General features: G+C 47.9%; 1 protein-coding gene across 2 annotated transcripts in view; it reads right to left on the bottom strand.

The window, feature by feature from the left end:
* Positions 1-21,366, bottom strand: part of xpo6 (exportin 6) — a 165,987-nt gene that overhangs the window by 94,766 nt on the left and 49,855 nt on the right. For both annotated transcript variants that reach the window (XM_084325637.1, XM_084325638.1), the window contains exons 7-9: positions 19,682-20,189; positions 3,251-3,377; positions 2,667-2,776 (exon numbers count right to left, since the gene is read on the bottom strand). In XM_084325637.1, coding sequence (XP_084181763.1) covers positions 2,667-2,776; positions 3,251-3,377; positions 19,682-20,189 — 745 coding nt within the window. The remainder of the gene's footprint in view (positions 1-2,666; positions 2,777-3,250; positions 3,378-19,681; positions 20,190-21,366) is intronic.

The following is a 21,366-nucleotide window of genomic DNA, read 5'->3' as shown; positions in this document are numbered from 1 at the left end:
CATGACCCAAACAGGGGTTACATCATCCTAACATGACCCAAACAGGGGTTACATCATCCTAACATGACCCAAACAGGAGCTACATCATCCTAACATGACCCAAACAGGAGCTACATCATCCTAACATGACCCAAACAGGAGCTACATCATCCTAACATGACCCAAACAGGAGCTACATCATCCTAACATGACCCAAACAGCAGCTACATCATCCTAACATGACCCAAACAGGAGCTACATCATCCTAACATGACCCAAACAGGAGTTACATCATCCTAACATGACCCAAACAGCAGCTACATCATCCTAACATGACCCAAACAGGAGCTACATCATCCTAACATGACCCAAACAGGAGCTACATCATCCTAACATGACCCAAACAGGAGCTACATCATCCTAACATGACCCAAACAGCAGCTACATCATCCTAACATGACCCAAACAGCAGCTACATCATCCTAACATGACCCAAACAGGAGCTACATCATCCTAACATGACCCAAACAGGAGCTACATCATCCTAACATGACCCAAACAGGGGCTACATCATCCTAACATGACCCAAACAGGAGCTACATCATCCTAACATGACCCAAACAGGAGCTACATCATCCTAACATGACCCAAACAGGGGTTACATCATCCTAACATGACCCAAACAGCAGTTACATCATCCTAACATGACCCAAACAGGAGCTACATCATCCTAACATGACCCAAACAGGGGTTACATCATCCTAACATGACCCAAACAGGAGCTACATCATCCTAACATGACCCAAACAGGGGCTACATCATCCTAACATGACCCAAACAGGGGCTACATCATCCTAACATGACCCAAACAGGAGCTACATCATCCTAACATGACCCAAACAGGGGCTCAGCTACATCATCCACATTGGGATACGTCAGATCCATGCAAAGCAGCCTATTCTACCAATGTGAAAATTAAATATGAAGAAGTAGAGAGAAGAGAGAAGAGAGACCTCTCTCCCTAAAGCCCTGCTGCTTCCTGCTCTGTGGGCCGTGTGCTTCCTGCTCTGTGGGCCGTGTGCTTCCTGCTCTGTGGGCCGTGTGCTTCCTGCTCTGTGGGCCGTGTGCTTCCTGCTCTGTGGGCCGTGTGCTTCCTGCTCCGTGTGCTTCCTGCTCTGTGGGCCGTGTGCTTCCTGTTCCGTGTGCTTCCTGCTCCGTGTGCTTCCTGCTCTGTGGGCCGTGTGCTTCCTGCTCCGTGTGCTTCCTGCTCTGTGGGCCGTGTGCTTCCTGCTCCGTGTGCTTCCTGCTCTGTGGGCCGTGTGCTTCCTGCTCCGTGTGCTTCCTGCTCTGTGGGCCGTGTGCTTCCTGCTCCGTGTGCTTCCTGCTCTGTGGGCCGTGTGCTTCCTGCTCCGTGTGCTTCCTGCTCTGTGGGCCGTGTGCTTCCTGCTCCGTGTGCTTCCTGCTCTGTGGGCCGTGTGCTTCCTGCTCCGTGTGCTTCCTGCTCTGTGGGCCGTGTGCTTCCTGCTCCGTGTGCTTCCTGCTCTGTGGGCCGTGTGCTTCCTGTTCCGTGTGCTTCCTGCTCCGTGTGCTTCCTGCTCTGTGGGCCGTGTGCTTCCTGCTCCGTGTGCTTCCTGCTCTGTGGGCCGTGTGCTTCCTGCTCTGTGGGCCGTGTGCTTCCTGCTCTGTGGGCTGTGTGCTTCCTGCTCTGTGGGCTGTGTGCTTCCTGCTCTGTGGGCCGTGTGCTTCCTGCTCTGTGGGCCGTGTGCTTCCTGCTCTGTGGGCTGTGTGCTTCCTGCTCTGTGGGCTGTGTGCTTCCTGCTCTGTGGGCCGTGTGCTTCCTGCTCCGTGTGCTTCCTGCTCTGTGGGCTGTGTGCTTCCTGCTCTGTGGGCCGTGTGCTTCCTGCTCTGTGGGCCGTGTGCTTCCTGCTCTGTGGGCCGTGTGCTTCCTGCTCTGTGGGCCGTGTGCTTCCTGCTCTGTGGGCCCTGCTGCTTCCTGCTCTGTGGGCCGTGTGCTTCCTGCTCTGTGGGCCGTGTGCTTCCTGCTCTGTGGGCCGTGTGCTTCCTGCTCTGTGGGCCGTGTGCTTCCTGCTCTGTGGGCCGTGTGCTTCCTGCTCCGTGTGCTTCCTGCTCTGTGGGCCGTGTGCTTCCTGCTCCGTGTGCTTCCTGCTCTGTGGGCCGTGTGCTTCCTGCTCCGTGTGCTTCCTGCTCTGTGGGCCCTGCTGCTTCCTGCTCTGTGGGCCCTGCTGCTTCCTGCTCTGTGGGCCGTGTGCTTCCTGCTCTGTGGGCCGTGTGCTTCCTGCTCTGTGGGCCGTGTGCTTCCTGCTCTGTGGGCCGTGTGCTTCCTGCTCTGTGGGCCGTGTGCTTCCTGCTCTGTGGGCCGTGTGCTTCCTGCTCTGTGGGCCGTGTGCTTCCTGCTCTGTGGGCCGTGTGCTTCCTGCTCTGTGGGCCGTGTGCTTCCTGCTCTGTGTGCTTCCTGCTCTGTGGGCCGTGTGCTTCCTGCTCCGTGTGCTTCCTGCTCTGTGGGCCGTGTGCTTCCTGCTCTGTGGGCCGTGTGCTTCCTGCTCTGTGGGCCGTGTGCTTCCTGCTCCGTGTGCTTCCTGCTCTGTGGGCTGTGTGCTTCCTGCTCCGTGTGCTTCCTGCTCTGTGGGCCGTGTGCTTCCTGCAAGAGAGATCACGTATAGACTTACCTATTTAAAACACTCTCTCTGTCAGCCAGTCTGCTCTTGATCTTGGTGGTTAGAAAATCCAAAAAGACGCTCCATGTCTCCAGACAGGCGAAGTAGCCCTCGTGATTCGGCTGCAAGAGAGAGGAGCCGTCAGTTTCCTGTCAGGACCCATCGTCTAGCAAGAAGCCATCTTGGCCCACGGAGAGAACTACTGCAGGAGGGGTGTGTAGGAGCAGCATGCAGGAGGGGTGTGTAGGAGCAGCATGCAGGAGGGGTGTGTAGGAGCAGCATGCAGGAGGGGTGTGTAGGAGCAGCATGCAGGAGGGGTGTGTAGGAGCAGCATGCAGGAGGGGTGTGTGACAGAGGGGTGTGTAGGAGCAGCATGCAGGAGGGGTGTGTAGGAGCAGCATGCAGGAGGGGTGTGTGACAGAGGGGTGTGTAGGAGCAGCATGCAGGAGGGGTGTGTGACAGAGGGGTGTGTAGGAGCAGCATGCAGGAGGGGTGTGTAGGAGCAGCATGCAGGAGGGGTGTGTAGGAGCAGCATGCAGGAGGGGTGTGTAGGAGCAGCATGCAGGAGGGGTGTGTGACCTGCGTTGGGGTGTTACCTGGTTGAAGGTGTACTTGAAGAGCAGAGACAGGAACTCCACGATGGGGAAGCGAGGACTGGACTCTATCCTCCTCAGGTGGACGCTGACAAACAGCCGCAGGAAGTCTGTGAACTTCTCCATGTAGCTGTACGGTGTAGAGAGAGAGAGACACACATGCAGGGCACCAAATTAGAGCCCGCCACCCGCCACCCGCGGGCAGATTTTAGGTTTGGCGAGTGAGACTGAGAGGTCTGTCCGCCATGTGGTGGGCAACCAAATAGTCATGTGAAAACCGATCGAAAAACATGATCCAATTCTTAGCGTATACGGTACACCACAACCGTTGTGTTACTTTGCTCTCGTCTGTCGGCTCCTGGCTGCATTTTTTCGCCGATCATCCAATACACAGTTTGAATGTTTAAATTGCCACCTTTCGATCGCCACCACTCAACCCATTGCGTGCTTCGGGTCTCGAGTTACATGACGATATATCCGGCGAGCGTCATTTGACTGACAGGCCGCTCCATCAAATGACCACGTCCGGTAATGAGCAGTCCTGAACTGACCGATCACCGCTGACGGCGAAAATGATTAATCACCGTTGTAGCCAACGAGCATCCGCTCCGAGACGGCAGATGGGGGGGTGAGAGTGGGGGAAGGTGGGGAGAGAGACTGCAGCAGAGAGTGGGGGAAGGTGGGGAAAGAGACTGCAGCAGAGAGTGGGGGAAGGTGGGGAGAGAGACTGCAGCAGAGAGTGGGGGAAGGTGGGGAGAGAGACTGCAGCAGAGAGTGGGGGAAGGTGGGGAGAGAGACTGCAGCAGAGAGTGGGGGAAGGTGGGGAGAGAGACTGCAGCAGAGAGTGGGGGAAGGTGGGGAGAGAGACTGCAGCAGAGAGTGGGGGAAGGTGGGGAGAGAGACTGCAGCAGAGAGTGGGGGAAGGTGGGGAGAGAGACTGCAGCAGAGAGTGGGGGAAGGTGGGGAGAGAGACTGCAGCAGAGAGTGGGGGAAGGTGGGGAGAGAGACTGCAGCAGAGAGTGGGGGAAGGTGGGGAGAGAGACTGCAGCAGAGAGTGGGGGAAGGTGGGGAGAGAGACTGCAGCAGAGAGTGGGGGAAGGTGGGGAGAGAGACTGCAGCAGAGAGTGGGGGAAGGTGGGGAGAGAGACTGCAGCAGAGAGTGGGGGAAGGTGGGGAAAGTTGACGAAGAAGTCCGTTGTTGTGACTCAATGGTCGGAATGAATTGAAGTGGACGGCATCTTGGATAATCACTATTTTTCCGGTACACCAAAACCTTTCTCAAGCACTCATTTTTGAATGGATTTTTATAAAAGTTGGACTGTATGACTACTATAAGACTTCAGATATCAACCATCAATTAATATCTTATATTTAAACCCACCCTTGCTAAGTCTGTGTTCCCTCTCCTGCATTTGGGTGACCTGGTGACCTTGTGGCTCTAGCCCCCTCTCACACACACACGCGGGCCTCACACACACACCCATCCTCCTCTTCCGACGCGCACACGCACACACTCACGTAGACACACACACACACCGCTCACCCACACTTACAAACACATACACACAGATACACCAACTGTTATGAGAACGGTCATGTATATCACGAACCATCAGATGGATGTTTAAAAGTAAGGGCCTGGACTCTTCAGGACCCGGTGACCCTTGACCAGTGCTGGGGTCAGACCGGTAAACTAGTTGCCGCTGAGATGGCCCTACTCACCGCGTCTCAGAAAACATACATTAACTCTTGCACCTAGACAAGCACACACACACCACGCACACACACATACACACACATGGCACACACACTCACAAACACACACATACACACATGACATACACACTCACATACACACACACATAAACCCCCACACACACATGGCACACACACTCACAAACACACACATACACATATGACATACACACTCACATACACACACACATAAACCCCCACACACACATGGCACACACACTCACAAACACACACATATGCGGGGGACCCAATGGATCACTTATCGTTCGGCCCCCGCCCCCCACCCTTAATGGAAAGCACGTACTGAAACGGCCCCTCCTTCTACTCCTCTTCCCGCCTAAAGTTCCTTTGTCCTCAGGCTATGACGATGACAACTATCAATCATTAAGCCAGGAGGAGGGGTGGCCACGACAAATGTATAAATGATGTGACGATGTATTATCGAGGCCACCACTTGGCAATTGCTCGCTCCGTGTGTGGAGGTGCATGCATTGCGTGGTCCGGATTGTGATCTATTCGTGCTGTGAGAGTTCAGTAAACTATACAGACTGCCATCTGACTCTTTGTCTCATCTCTCTGTTCACCTCGCCGACATTCAATTAAAAGAACCCAGGGTTAATTTACAGTATAAGTGGAAGATCCGAGAGTATATCTTGATCCTTTTCATTGGAGGCACCGTAGGTTACATTATAAGGGAAGGCACGGGGGAAAAACCTTTCACTATGGAACCGTTGTTTTCCAGCTACTACCTCTCATCTGGAACCCAAAAACAGGAATCTGGCGACAAGTCCGTTTTAATTTAGTCAACAAAAATTATGACTAAATATGGTCGTTAACAAAGTTTTTCCCCCCGACGACAACGAGACGAGACGTCACGTTAATGGAGATCATGTGACACTAACGTGACTAAATGATTCATGCAATGTCGTTGACTAAAAATGACGACAGAATAAAATCTTGCCGAAATCTCTCTTCATTTTAAGACGAGACAAAATAATTATAACTTTTAGAATAATTCTTGTTATTATTATTGCAGCATTTCAGTTTCCTATGTGCAGCGCAAGCGCTTTGATAAATTTCCTCACTTGCGTTATTTGTTCTTAGCCAGCATTCTAGATAGCAGTAACTGCACACGGCATGGGTTTAATGGAACAATGGCTGGGCAAAAGGGTCTCAGTGTAACCAATGTAACCGAGGAATAGTCCGCCTATACTTTCAAACTATAGTCAAATAAAATCACGGGAGAATTGATATCTGATCATCAACATAACGGTTTTATTCATCTTCATCTTTCCACTCCACAACCTAAATTGAGACTAAACAAAAAAGACTAAAACTAAAATGCTCAGACCTGTAGTTGACTAAAACTTGACTGAACAAAAAATAGATAATTTGACTAAATATGATGAAAACTAAAAAGAGCATTTGAGACATGACTACAACTTAAAATAGCTGACAAAATTAACACTGTCAATACAAAAGTAAAAAAATATATTTTACATCAGAATTGTCGTCATTTAGAAATTAGATCGCATAGATGTATGAATCGAGATCGCGATAATTTTTTTACGATTAATCGTGCAGTCCTAATGTGTATTGATAATGACAGGGGAATACTACTGCTGACATGGCCCGTCACTCTATAGCTTTAATGAGGCCAAACCAGGGTTAGAAATTAAAAAAAAATTTCAAGGGCTTTTTTTTTTTTCCTTAATTGCTTTTCGGGGGCTTTTTTTTGTATTTCATTTACATTTTACATTTACATTTAGTCATTTAGCTGACGCTTTTATCCAAAGCGACTTACAAGTTCTGTGCGACAAGACAGCAAGAAGGGTATAACTATCAGCTGAGTAACAATGTTCATCAAAGTGTTGCGTGTTACAGTGTAGGTTAGTTTATTAGGACAATTGCATGACATTAAGGTTAGTCAGGGTTAGATTTTTTTTTTTTTTTTTCGGGGGCACAACATTTTTATAATGAAAATTAACATAAAGATTATAAAACATTCTTGACACTTTTTTTTACAGTCTTCGTCCCTATGTTTGATAACGTAATGTTAATGTCTCCATATATAGGGCTCTACGCTAACCTTTTTCCCAAGGAGCACATGTGCTCCTAAATAAAATGTTAATAAATCAAATCTAAATACAAATTTAGGAGCACACAGAAATTTAGGAGCACAGTGACAATTGTTCAAGTAACACACACACACGCACACGATGTGTGACATCATGGCTTGGTTTCATGTTTTGAGGTACCTTCAATTATCTGTAAATAATACATACATACTCTATCTAAATAGATTAAATATTATTGTCCCTGAGTGAGGGCAAGTTGTGTTGTTGTCTTGATATAATAACCGGTTGCCTCTGGATCAATGAATGTCTAATATTGAATAATATTATTAGATATTTTATTTTTAACATCCCTAATTCCAACAGTCAAGAGGCTTGTTTCAAATTGATGAAAAACCCCACACACGCAACGTTTGTGAGTATAGGCTCTGGCCAGATCGATCAATGAAATACGTTGCGCGCTCAGCGCTGTGGAATGAAGGAAATGCGCATCGGGATCGGATTTGGATGTTATTCTTTTGGAGTTGTGTTACAAATGGAATGGTCTTTCCCCGCCGAACACAAGTTACTTAACGTTACACAGGTCGCGCTATGCAGATGCTTAGCTTGCTAACGTTAAGGTAATGCTTGATGAGAGCAGAGCGCTCTCTCTGTGTTCGCAGCACCTCTCAAGTGCCTGTAACACGCAGCGGGCCCCGCCTCCCTCCTCCTTGGAACAAACATTCCACCCAAAAACTGAATTTCAGTCCAGTTTCAATCTGAACTATTAACAGCGGAGCTGTTTTGTAATCTTCACAATCACTCGTCTGTCTCGCACACTGCAAGTAAATGATTTTTCCGGTTTGCACACACACATATTATTAGGGGCAATACGAGGGAAATGCTCGCACTGTAGAGCATATATATAATTATATATATAATTAGTAAACTGTCGGGGGCTTTTTTTGCCCCTCTTAACTGATTTTCGAGGGCATTTGGTCAATTTTCGAGGGCATTTTGCCCCAAGCCCCCGTTAATTTCGAACCCTGGGCCAAACGTCATAGGCCTCCTTGCAGGATTGGTACAAATCGGACAAAGCGATCACAAGCAACGCGGCATGTCCGTTTTGCCAACATCTGATCCGGCAGTCAGTGTTAACCACATAACATGCACCGGGACATATACATGCTCATGAGCACTTGTTACAGTCAGTGTTAACCACATAACGTGCACCGGGACATATACATGCTCATGAGCACTTGTTACAGTCAGTGTTAACCACATAACGTGCACCGGGACATATACATGCTCATGAGCACTTGTTACAGTCAGTGTTAACCACATAACGTGCACCTGCACCGGGACATATACATGCTCATGAGCACTTGTTACAGTCAGTGTTAACCACATAACGTGCACCGGGACATATACATGCTCATGAGCACTTGTTACAGTCAGTGTAACTGAGGGGTACAATTCCCTGACTGTATTGATAAGTATGGTATCATTAAACCACTACCGCTTTATGTACTTTAATTACTGGCCATACAGTACATGATATATAAATATAATGAACACTTCCCACAATGAACCGGTTCCAAACAAAGTTGTCTTTAAGTATTTATTGCAGCAAAAGGTACATAATACTTCTCGATTATACTTTGAATGCACTTGTAAGGCAAAGGACTGTGCGTAGGCAAATCAACAATGAATGTCCATTCTCTGGTTACGCAGGAGGTAATTATACAACCTGAATCTTAGGGAATTATATCTATGGTACACTAGTAATATATAGCAGGAGATACTGGAAGGGTCCCCCTGGTTGTAAGCCAGCAGGGGTAGAAGATCTGTCGGTAGTAGAGAGTCTGGTCAACGATGACTAAGGAGACTCCAGGTACAGGAGACGGTGCAATAGCCTCTTGATCCACAGACGAATACAGCTGTTCTCCGTAGACTGTAGCTCCACAGTGAAGAAAGCTAGCCGGCCTCAGGCTCTCTGAGGCGCCGACTCGACTTGGCTCCTCGCGGGGTAAATCCAACACGTGCAGGCGTCGGCGATTCTCCGCTCCATAAATCACAGGACCAAAGCAAATATATTCCAGCCGCAAAGGGCTATGTAGTCGTCGGGTAGATTAATCCAGTGTACATGTCCACACGGTTCTCGTCTAGGTCTCCTCGGGTGAAAGCGCAATGAAAGCAGCCCAGCCTGGATAAGAACTCTAGCTAATACGAGGAAGCGTTGGGGATGCTGGTCACTGTAGAACTTTAGCCGCACGATACACTATACACAAATAGACTATTATTGACTTAATAGAAATATGTCGCACTCGACGGTATAGCGCCAAACTCTGACAATTCAGTTATTAATTCGCACGCGGTCTCAATGCTCTATTCTGGGGCCAAACAGGCCATACTTCACCGCACGTTGTATCGTGGGTGAGGCTTCAACTTATTGGGTAACTCTTGACTTCTGACTAAGTAAGACTAAGACTAAGTGCTTCTGTATTCACCTGCGCCGTATTTATACGTTAGGTGAACAAACTAGTGCCAATGACATTTCTGTCTCGTATCCCTGGGCAAGGCCGGGCATGCACAGACATGTCTTGACGGTGACTTTGAACCTGACTCCGGAGGCGCGGCTCTGGCGCCGGTGGACCGCTGTCCAATAGGAGAATGAAATATTATGGTCTGGGCTAAAGGGATATTCCGTGTATATGTACAAGGAATATACAAGGGATATCAAACGATATACAAATACTATGCAATATATATCAATCAATAAATATATATATTCGGTTTAATCTGATCCTTTGTAACATCCGCCCCCTAATTAGTCCCACCTAATTAGCTAAGCAGAGACAGATTAACCGCACTGTCCACTACTCAATGTCCGTTGTGAGGGTAGGCAGTTCACAAAGTCAGGGGGTCATGGTCGCCATTAAGCGAGTCGGGGAGCCTTGGCGACTCTATCAGCCTCGCCACGGGTCGGTTGTATGTCCGCCCTTGGCCGAGCACTTCTGCCACTCTGACCTTTCCGTCGGCACCAGTGGTCACTTTGCTTACGCGGCCGGCCGGCCACGCAGCTCGGGGTAGTGACTGGTCTATGGTCATGACGACTGGACGGGATGAAGGGGGGCTTAGGAGGAAGCGGGCCTGAGACTGCTTTGATCTGTGCTTGGCTGTGCCTCCTCCTCCTCCTTCTGTTTCTCTTGTTTGCTCTGTACCCCGTCTGAGGAGGGCCGGTCCCGGCCGCCCCGTCAAGGAGTCGCTTGGGGTGCTGGGTTCGAGGTCAGCTACGTCTGGAGCGCAGCTGAGGGGGGTGGAGTTCCGAACTCCCTCTGGTGCCCACGGTTCTCTCACGGGCCTCTCGCTTAATGTCAATAGCCTCTGCTATACGAGGGAGTGGCCGGTGTCGCTCGCCTTTGTGTGTAGGCAGCGTGTAGACGTGGGTTGACTGTCAAGTCCGTAGAGGGGGCCCTGGAGCGTCCATCCCAGTCGGGTCTGAACCGCGACTGGGCATCCTTTGGGTCCGATGTGGGCCGCCTCAATTGGGAGAATGAGGTCCGCGTGGTCGGAGCCGATGAGCAGGGTCGGTGTGGCGCCGTCGATAAGTGGTATAGGTAGTTGACGTAGGTGCACATACTTAGCCATCAGCTGTGGGATGGGGTAGGTGTACTGAGACAGGCCTATGTCGTGGCTGGTGAAGACGTTGGTTATACTATACTGCTTCTCGGGCTGGTCCACCGCTGCTATCTTGAAGGAGACCTTTTCACCTTTTATGGTCTTCTGGTCCCTTCTGATGGTGCGTATGGTCATGGTATCTTTGACACCCCGCAGGCCCAACTGGGCTGCTGCGGAAGCGAGGAGGAGAGTCTTTTCAGACCACTCTGTTGTCCTGGCTGACGCCTGTTGATGTCATGCAGGACCTCCAAGTGGGTGCCACCGCACCTGCTGCACTTCTTCTTCAAGCGGCACTCAGCTGCTAGGTGGCTGCGCGCGCAGCTAAAGCAGCGGCGGTGGTCCTTGATCCACTGACTCACCTCGTCCGTGGTCAGCTTCCCGAAAGTGTCGCATTGGTACAGCCGATGTTCTCCCTCACAGTACTGGCACTCAATCTTCCACTGGTCCTCTTTCGTCGAGGGGGTGTTGTGGTTCTTGCTGCTCGGTACTGATTCTGATTGGTGCATGACGGTCACCAATCTGCGGCCATCGTTTGCTCTCCTAGGTCCCTCTCTGGAGCTTGGTGTGCTCCGCATGAACGTATCCAACCGTAGGCTGTTGACTTCTCTCGCCAGGAAGTCGGCTAGGTCTAGGAGGGATGGCTCGGGACCGTTAGGATCACGGTGGTCTCTTTGCCGCCTGAAGCGCTCTTGTCGGGCGGGCGGAAGCTTCTCTAAAATCCTCTCGACATTAGAGTTCGCGTACAGTTCGTGCATACCCTTTTCTCTTTGCGCCCCCAGCATCCCTACCAGGGATTGTACCTTGATAGACAGGTCATCTAGTGAGCGATTGTCTGTGGCTGGGGGTAGGCGGTCAATATGCCTTATCTCTTGTATTACGTAGTCCCATATGCGTCCATATCTTTGGTCGAGTGCTGCTAGAGCCGCGGTGTATGGGGTAGTAGAGGTGGCATAGGCCAGCGCTATATTGTGCGCTCGGGGCACCTTGAGGTGCTTCAGTAGGATAGCATATTTGTACGGTTCATCAACTACATCGGACATCATTGTCTCTAAGCACATTCGTAGCTCTGTGTACTGTGCTCTGTTCTCGTGTGTGAAGTCCGGGAACGTCGGTGTGCCAAGGTACGATGCCATGGATGACTGGCACATCGGTGAGCGTTGGGGGAGAGGCCTCCTAGGCGAGTCTCCTCTTACGTGTCGTCTTGGGCTGGTACTTGGTGGGTACCAAGGGCCGGGTACCCAGGTGCTGTTCCTCTGGGCTGGCGGTGCGTCAAACTCACCCGTGAGTTGAGTCGGGGGTTTGTAGCGCAGTGCCTCGGGGCTGACTTCTGGGCTGTACTGGGCCTCCTGGTCCAGAGTATGTTGCTGCTGGTCGGGGCTGTACTGGGCCTCCTGGTCCAGAGTACGTTGCTGCTGGTCGGCTTGACATTCCTCCTCTTCCTCCTCCTCTTCCTCTGCGAGGACCTGGAGTCTTCTGTTCAGTCTCTCGGCGTGGTCCGGTTCTTCCCGGTTGCTGGGTCTCGTATGGACCGGCCGGGGAGGGGGTTCGGAGACGTGGACAGGATCCTTCTGTTGGCGGGGTCCCGGGTCGCTTGGTCGGGTAGGGGAATGCGTCCTAGACCCTTGTCGTGACGATCTCCGGGAGCTCCGTGCGGAGAGAGGGGGTGTCGCCATGGCAACCAGTTTGTCCATCAGCTCCGCCTGCAGCCGGTCGCGCTCTGCCTCGCGCTGGGCATGGGCTGCGTCGCGCGCTGCTTCGCGCTGGGCATTGGCGGCGTCGCGCTGCGCATTGGCGCTGGCCTGGGCGGCGTCGCGCTGTGCGTTGGCGGCGTCGCGCTGGGCATTGGCGCTGGCATGGGCGGCGTGGAGCTGTGCATTTGCGACGTCGCGCTGTGCATTGGCGGCGGCGTGCTGTGCATCGGCGCGGCTTCTTTCAATGTTCTCTTCCGTCTGAAGGCGTCTGGTCTCCAGTCTTATGCGGTCGTCTTCACTCCTTTGTTGCGCCTGGAAGCGCTCTCGCTCGGCTGCAAAATGTTCGCGCTCGCGCGTCTGTTGCGCTTGAAGTCGATCGCGTTCGGTGGAGGCTGCCAGGGTGGCGATGAGTGCCTGCGCCAGCATCTTGTCCGCCTCGCTGGGGGAAGACGCCGGTCGAGGCGATCGGCTCCCGGCAGTACTCGTTGGAGATCCGTTCTCCTGTCGCGTACCGAGGAGATCCATCTCCTGGGTGCGCGTCTCTTCTTGTGGTGGGTCGGGTTCCATCCCTGGAGAGCTGTCTTTATCCTGGAGCTCTCCGGGGACTACCTCGTCGACGTTGGCGTTGTCGGGGGGTAAAGTCGTGTCATGTCCCTCCTGGTCCCCCCCGTGAGCTTGGTCAGTTACGTTAGAACCCACTAGGGTCTCTACTGGCGGGGTAGCCTGGGCGATAGGGTCGGACATAATTTTACTATCTACTTTTTCCGCATTTACCGTCTGTAGAAGGCTAGGTAGTATATTGGCAACGTAATCCTCTAAGTACTGAGGTGTCTGCCGTCTACGCTGCGGGCGATCTACTTTAGGAGAACCGTTTTGTGGAGTGTTCATCATAGGCCATGTCAATATTAATACCACTATATTAATATTACACTAGTTACCCTCGGGCTCGAAGGACCAATTCTAACTGAGGGGTACAATTCCCTGACTGTATTGATAAGTATGGTATCATTAAACCACTACCGCTTTATGTACTTTAATTACTGGCCATACAGTACATGATATATAAATATAATGAACACTTCCCACAATGAACCGGTTCCAAACAAAGTTGTCTTTAAGTATTTATTGCAGCAAAAGGTACATAATACTTCTCGATTATACTTTGAATGCACTTGTAAGGCAAAGGACTGTGCGTAGGCAAATCAACAATGAATGTCCATTCTCTGGTTACGCAGGAGGTAATTATACAACCTGAATCTTAGGGAATTATATCTATGGTACACTAGTAATATATAGCAGGAGATACTGGAAGGGTCCCCCTGGTTGTAAGCCAGCAGGGGTAGAAGATCTGTCGGTAGTAGAGAGTCTGGTCAACGATGACTAAGGAGACTCCAGGTAGGGCTGGGCGATATGGCCTAAATATGATATCACGATATTTTCTGACCTTTCGGCGATACACGATACACATCACAATGTTTTTCTTTTTTACCCCAAACAATTCATTATGAGGCTTACCAAGACAGTATTTGAGTTTGCAAGCTAACATTAAAGACAAAATAAAATACCCATGCATTTAGCATTTTTATATTAGATTTAGATTATTAGATTATATATTGCATATGAGATATTATATGATTTAGATATGAAATATGATGAATTGAAAATGGGGGACCCTGATGTAAACAAGACTAAAGTCTTTCTCTGGTCTGCATCCCCTTAACAATTGTATGTATTGAGCTGTACTGTACCCATTCTGCAATATGTTAAAGTTTTAAATCAATCAATCAATAAATAGCATTTTAGCATTTTTATGAAACTACTGTATATATGTATGTCTCTAAATGTTTTGATGAATTGAAAATGGAGGACCCTTATGTAAAAAAGCCGAAAGTCTTTTTCTGGTCTTCATCCTCCTGTACTGTATTGTACCCATTCTGCAACCTTTTAATACAGTTTTCATTCATTCATTCTGACGGAAACATAATCATTTTGATTGACAGTCGAGTCTGCCAATGACGTCACACCGCTTGCACCCGCCCTGCTGTTCTTAGCACCAATCGGCAAGCGTTATAAGTTTTTGACTTCCTGAATGTCCCGTGTGCTGAACATCAACAAAGCTACTAACGTTAGCTCCCCGCGGCCGTCGAGTAGGAGACCAGTGCTTCACAGGATGACTAAATGAGGCATAATGATTTTACTACAACGAATGTTATAATAAAAGCCTTTCCATACATCTGTCTGATTGAAAACTTTATTAACAGACCGCGCAATGGGCATATCTCAGCACAGGCTGAGATATGAACGAGTAACGTGTGGACAGATTGACGCGACACAATCCTCTTGGGCAAAACATCACGATATCCACGATACGTTGAAAAAGTGTATCGTTAATGAACTGTACCCGATATTTATATAATATCGTCATATCGCCCAGCCCTAACTCCAGGTACAGGAGACGGTGCAATAGCCTCTTGATCCACAGACGAATACAGCTGTTCTCCGTAGACTGTAGCTCCACAGTGAAGAAAGCTAGCCGGCCTCAGGCTCTCTGAGGCGCCGACTCGACTTGGCTCCTCGCGGGGTAAATCCAACACGTGCAGGCGTCGGCGATTCTCCGCTCCATAAATCACAGGACCAAAGCAAATATATTCCAGCCGCAAAGGGCTATGTAGTCGTCGGGTAGATTAATCCAGTGTACATGTCCACACGGTTCTCGTCTAGGTCTCCTCGGGTGAAAGCGCAATGAAAGCAGCCCAGCCTGGATAAGAACTCTAGCTAATACGAGGAAGCGTTGGGGATGCTGGTCACTGTAGAACTTTAGCCGCACGATACACTATACACAAATAGACTATTATTGACTTAATAGAAATATGTCGCACTCGACGGTATAGCGCCAAACTCTGACAATTCAGTTATTAATTCGCACGCGGTCTCAATGCTCTATTCTGGGGCCAAACAGGCCATACTTCACCGCACGTTGTATCGTGGGTGAGGCTTCAACTTATTGGGTAACTCTTGACTTCTGACTAAGTAAGACTAAGACTAAGTGCTTCTGTATTCACCTGCGCCGTATTTATACGTTAGGTGAACAAACTAGTGCCAACGACATTTCTGTCTCGTATCCCTGGGCAAGGCCGGGCATGCACAGACATGTCTTGACGGTGACTTTGAACCTGACTCCGGAGGCGCGGCTCTGGCGCCGGTGGACCGCTGTCCAATAGGAGAATGAAATATTATGGTCTGGGCTAAAGGGATATTCCGTGTATATGTACAAGGAATATACAAGGGATATCAAACGATATACAAATACTATGCAATATATATCAATCAATAAATATATATATTCGGTTTAATCTGATCCTTTGTAACAATCAGTGTTAACCACATAACGTGCACCGGGACATATACATGCTCATGAGCACTTGTTACAGTCAGTGTTAACCACATAACGTGCACCGGGACATATACATGCTCATGAGCACTTGTTACAGTCAGTGTTAACCACATAACGTGCACCGGGACATATACATGCTCATGAGCACTTGTTACAGTCAGTGTTAACCACATAACGTGCACCGGGACATATACATGCTCATGAGCACTTGCGCGCAAGTCACGGCACTTTGTGAGCGTCCAGCTGCATTTTTGGCCAAACATATAATATACCGTTCCAAAGATCTATTTGTTGCCATTCGCACGCCGTTCACTCGACCGAAAGTTGACGAGCGAAAACCAGAAGTGACTTCAGAACACACAGCGGTGGATGAGGAAATGGATTTTGGAAAGCTTTATTTTTATTGTCGTTGGTTTTACTCTGACATCTCTCAAAGACCCATTTCTGAAAGGATTTTTATAAAATTTGGACCTGTACTACATAAGACTTCAGGCTATGGAACCGCAGCTTATACCTCTATCAGGGTTTCCGTTAGAAAAAATTGTTGCCGGTCTCAGGGTCCGGTACCGGTCAAATGAGAGAAATTCCGGTCAGAGTTTATTGAGCTTAAAAATAATTGACATCCTCAAGGCATGTAGATTTATAATATTTTAACTTAAAACTAGGCTACTTTTGCGTATACAGTCATTATATTCCAAATAAAACAAGTCCCGAGACTCCGTGCTGCTGCCAACTTTAAATCAAATAGGTGTCTGTGGGCAGACGCCCGACATTAATAAACAGCAGTCTGTTATAATCACATTATGAGCTAACGAATTCCGTTATATTGGACATTTGTATTAATTATATCAAGCGAAGAACTGAGAAATTTGGCAGAGAGAGACGGCACATTATCGTGGGTTTGCGTGATGACTCTCTCCACCTCGCAACGACTTATTTGCAAAGAGTATGTCGCTGCAGAGCCCCCCACCCAACAGCTGAATTGCCAATGGCTGAATTGGAGTACTGCACTGTGCCAGTACAAATGGGTGGGTTATGGTGGATTCTGTGGCTCTGCAGCTGCATGCAGTCGCAAATCTAGCAGCAATCTCCCGCTGACACAGCGGTGTCATTATTATACCTGCTTGGTGAAGCAACGATGAAACAAATGTAATGATTGTTTCGTTCATCGCATAGGCTATTTAATTTTAGCCTATTTTAATACAATTCAATCAAATAATAAAATTGTGCTTAGAGGGAATTATTTTCACTGGACATTAAGACCGGAGAGATTAAATATGTCGGACTTCAACAGATTTTGCCGGTCAAATACCGGTAATTACCGGCTAACGGAAACGCTGACCTCTATGCTGGAATATTGGAATATGGAATCTTGCAACCACTACAGACAAATGTGAGTAAACAAGTTCAACTCAAGTTCAGACCTCTGTTACTCTATTTCATTAGCACTAAAAGGGATTTTCCTTTTTTGCATTAGTAACTTCAGAATGTTATCTTTCAAAATAGACCAGGCTCATGCATGTGCTATAAGTATAAAGTATAAAGCTAAGCTTTGCAAAAAAAGTATGCAGTCCTTAACCCTTTCACTGCCACACGACAGCTGGTTAACCCTTTCACTGTGACAATACAGAAGGTTAGCCCCTTACTATCACACAACCGACGGCGATGCTCCATCATTAGCATCATTAGCTCTGGCTAACGTTACCCCGCTAACGTTAGCATTATGGCTACTGTCGTGAACCATTTTAAATCGGGACATGTAAAAGAGTTTTGGGAACGAGTCAAATGTGCAGGTCCTCTTCTCAGACCTGTGGGGCAAAGCACTGCACACGCATCATGCCGGCTAGCAAGCTACACGTCACGGCATGTTTATACGATAGTAGCCCCTCGGATAGCACTCGGTGCATCACAGTCACGAAAGGGGCTACCACGATAGCTATTAGCTAACTAACGTTAACGTTACAAGCTCAAACACCTTATTACTATTGTCGTGTCCATAAGTTCCCTGGCAGAATACTTGTGAGGTCAAAGGTATACAAAGAGGAGAGAACCATTTTAAATCGAGGCATGTTAGGAGTTTCGAGAATGCTGGCTACCAAGCTAGCTAACTTAGCTACTAACGTTATATACACAATATGTACAACGACACAATGATTTACATTATTACAAATATGGTAACGTGGTTGTGGCTTTTACAAATAGTGGTTAGCTTTAGAGATGAATGGCTATGATCACGGAGCAATAGTGTTAGGTGAAACAGACTAGCTCCTCGGCTAGTAGTAACAAGGCTCTCTGCTTCCTGCCACTACCTGCCTGTGACTCTCAGAGCCCCTTGCTGCCCTGCACCTGGTGTGACGTCATCATTAAGATGACACACGCACGTTATGAACCATGGATTAAAATATGCATGTGCGTGGAGGTTGTGGTTTGGTCGACAAAATGTTTGATAAAAACGCTCAAACTGGGTCAATTTCGATACTTTTTTTTCTCTCTTCATGAAAGTAAGTAAGTAAGTAAGTATTTATAAAGCACCTTTCATACATGTCATGTAGCTCAAGGTGCTGTACACAAACATAGGCATATATAACGATAAAAGCAATAAAGTCACAGTGATCAGTTAAGATCAATGTTTAAAAAAAAAAAAATAATAATAATAATAATAATAATAATAATAATAATAATAATAATAATAATAATAATAATAATAATAATAATAATAATAATAATAATAATAATAATAATAATAATAATAATAATAATAATAACGTAAAAATGAAAATAACGTAAAAATGAAAACATGAAAACAGTCATTTGCTTACCAGTTTGGGAGAACAGGTCCGCACAAACATGTCCGCTCAGTAGCAACCGGAAGTAGGAAATGCACTAAACCAATGCACTTGTACGGTAGGTCACCCTAACCCTAGTCACATTGTTTATTGAACAAAAATACAACCTGCAAGTTGGCCTTTAAGTTCAAGTAAAATAACTGCCACTTTTCTGGGTGCCTGTTAACTCATTGGGTGCCAACAGCAGAGGGCGCTGATGGCCATTCAGCGCCAGTGCTTTATCCAATGTATGGATAGCTTTACTTGCGAGTGTATATTTCTAGAGTGTTCGGTCTAATCTCAATAAACTCCAGCAAATTGCGCTTCAATGTATTTCCTTAGAAATCATGCCATTTGTCGCTTGATTTATGAATCGTTTTAAAAAAAACACTAGATTATCAATAGTATATGTGTCATCATGCACGAACAGAAGCGGGGTCTGAAAAATCGCTTCTCCATACTTTGGTCGGCGCGAACCTCACACACACACACACGCTCCGATGGCGGTGAAAGAAACATCGGATTAACCCAAGATTCGTAACATAGAGTCCTTACCTCACATGTGATGTACTGCAAAAAGATTAATCCAATTCCTGATCGCCATTCCAAATATTGATCGTGTTTATTGATCCAACGTTATATGTCCAAAACACTTAATCCACGCTGCTCCGAGTGTCCCCATTCCATCCGTTATAATGATATTGCCTGAGAAGTAAAACCTGGACCGGACTTCTTAGATCAGCGTACAGCCCAAGGGGGAGGGATTTCAATGATGTGCAATACCTGCTGGAAGACGTAGGCGGCGGTATTTGCCCTTTTGCAAGCTCAGACCCATTCCCAATGATAATGTCAGGCTGGATGGATGAAAAATTAATGGATATAGCTAATAAAAGAAATATCGATTAAAACCCGAGATATCTCGGGTCTTGGCGCCCAGCGCATGGCGAGTTCACCCGAGATATCTCGGGGTTGGCCTGGAATGTGTTAAGAGGTTAGCAATGTAAATGATACCTTTGATGTGCATCAAGGCGTACCTCTCATCCAGCTCCTGCAGGCGGCTCTTGACCGTGTGGGCGTTGTTCTCTCTGGTCAGCCTCTGCAGCAGGAAGAAAGTCTGCTGGAACATACGCAGCAGGTACTCCTCAAAGTCCAGCGGCACACAGTTCTTTGACACCAGTTCATTGACACACGTCATGGCGAGGACACCGAGATGCGCCCGGTCCACCTTGCTCCCCTCCTGCTGCGCGGTGCGCCCGCCTCCTCCTCCGTTTGACGTGCCGCGGACCGGCTGGCCGTTGGGAGAGGAGATGAAGGAGCTCGTCTTGGTCTTTGTCCGAAGGTCACAGCCGAAGCGGGCGAAGTGGAAGATGGAGGCCAGCAGTGTGGGCGTAATGCTGGTGGACAGTGGGATCCAGCTGAACAGGTGGGCCAGACACTCCAGGACGAGGCAACACAACTGCTGACTCTCACTGTCCAGTGCAGGCATGGGTTGGTGGAGCAGCTTGGAGCCCTGGCTGTCCTGCAGGAGGCCGCCCAGCGGTTCTACAGGGAGAACCACAAGATAATGCAACCAACTGGGTAAAGGCCCTGAAAACGTATGCATCACATGTTAGCGCCAACATTAGCTAACAAATGTTAGCTAGCAAACATTAGCTAGCAAACATTGGCTAACAAACATTAGCTAACTAACATTAGCTAACTAACATTAGCTAACAAACATTAGCTAACAAACATTAGCTAGCAAACATTAGCTAACAAACATTAGCTAGCAAACATTAGCTAACTAACATTAGCTAGCAAACATTAGCTAGCAAACATTAGCTAACTAACAAACATTAGCTAGCAAACATTAGCTAGCAAACATTAGCTAACTAACATTAGCTAACAAACATTAGCTAACTAACATTAGCTAACTAACATTAGCTAACTAACATTAGCTAACAAACATTAGCTAGCAAACATTAGCTAACTAACATTATCTAACTAACATTAGCTAACAAACATTAGCTAGCAAACATTAGCTAGCAAACATTAGCTAGCAAACATTAGCTAACTAACATTAGCTAACTAACATTAGCTAGCAAACATTAGCTAGCAAACATTAGCTAACTAACATTAGCTAACAAACATTAGCTAACAAACATTAGCTAACTAACATTAGCTAACTAACATTAGCTAACAAACATTAGCTAGCAAACATTAGCTAACTAACATTATCTAACTAACATTAGCTAACAAACATTAGCTAGCAAACATTAGCTAGCAAACATTAGCTAGCAAACAAAGGTATCATTTACATTGCTAACCTCTTAACACATTCCAGGCCAACCCCGAGATATCTCGGGTGAACTCGCCATGCGCTGGGGGCGCCAAGACCCGAGACTATTAGCGAGTGATCGGACCGAATTGGAATGAGCACCAGCTTCCGTTTCCGGTTTCCGGTTTGGGCGATCCGCGGATCGGCCACCAGATGGCGCTCTTGAACCGTTGGAGAGTTGAGAGGGGATCAACAGTAGATCTCAAGTCTCCGGGGGAGAAATATGATTGCGATCACAGATTTTTGAAATATTGATCTCAATGACGTGTTACGGCGTCATTGGCAGAATTAGCATGGCGGGGAATGACGAGTTTAGGCGTCCTTGGCAGAGAAAGTGTTATTGTCTGAAGGAGTCGACTGAAGGCTTCTTGTCCTCTGCAAAAGCATGCAATTGGTCCACTG

Source organism: Notolepis coatsorum (genome assembly GCF_963971535.1).
Source record: "Notolepis coatsorum genome assembly, chromosome: 12".
Classification (NCBI taxonomy): Eukaryota; Metazoa; Chordata; class Actinopteri; order Aulopiformes; family Paralepididae; genus Notolepis; species Notolepis coatsorum.
This window is presented reverse-complemented; position numbering and strand designations above follow the sequence as displayed.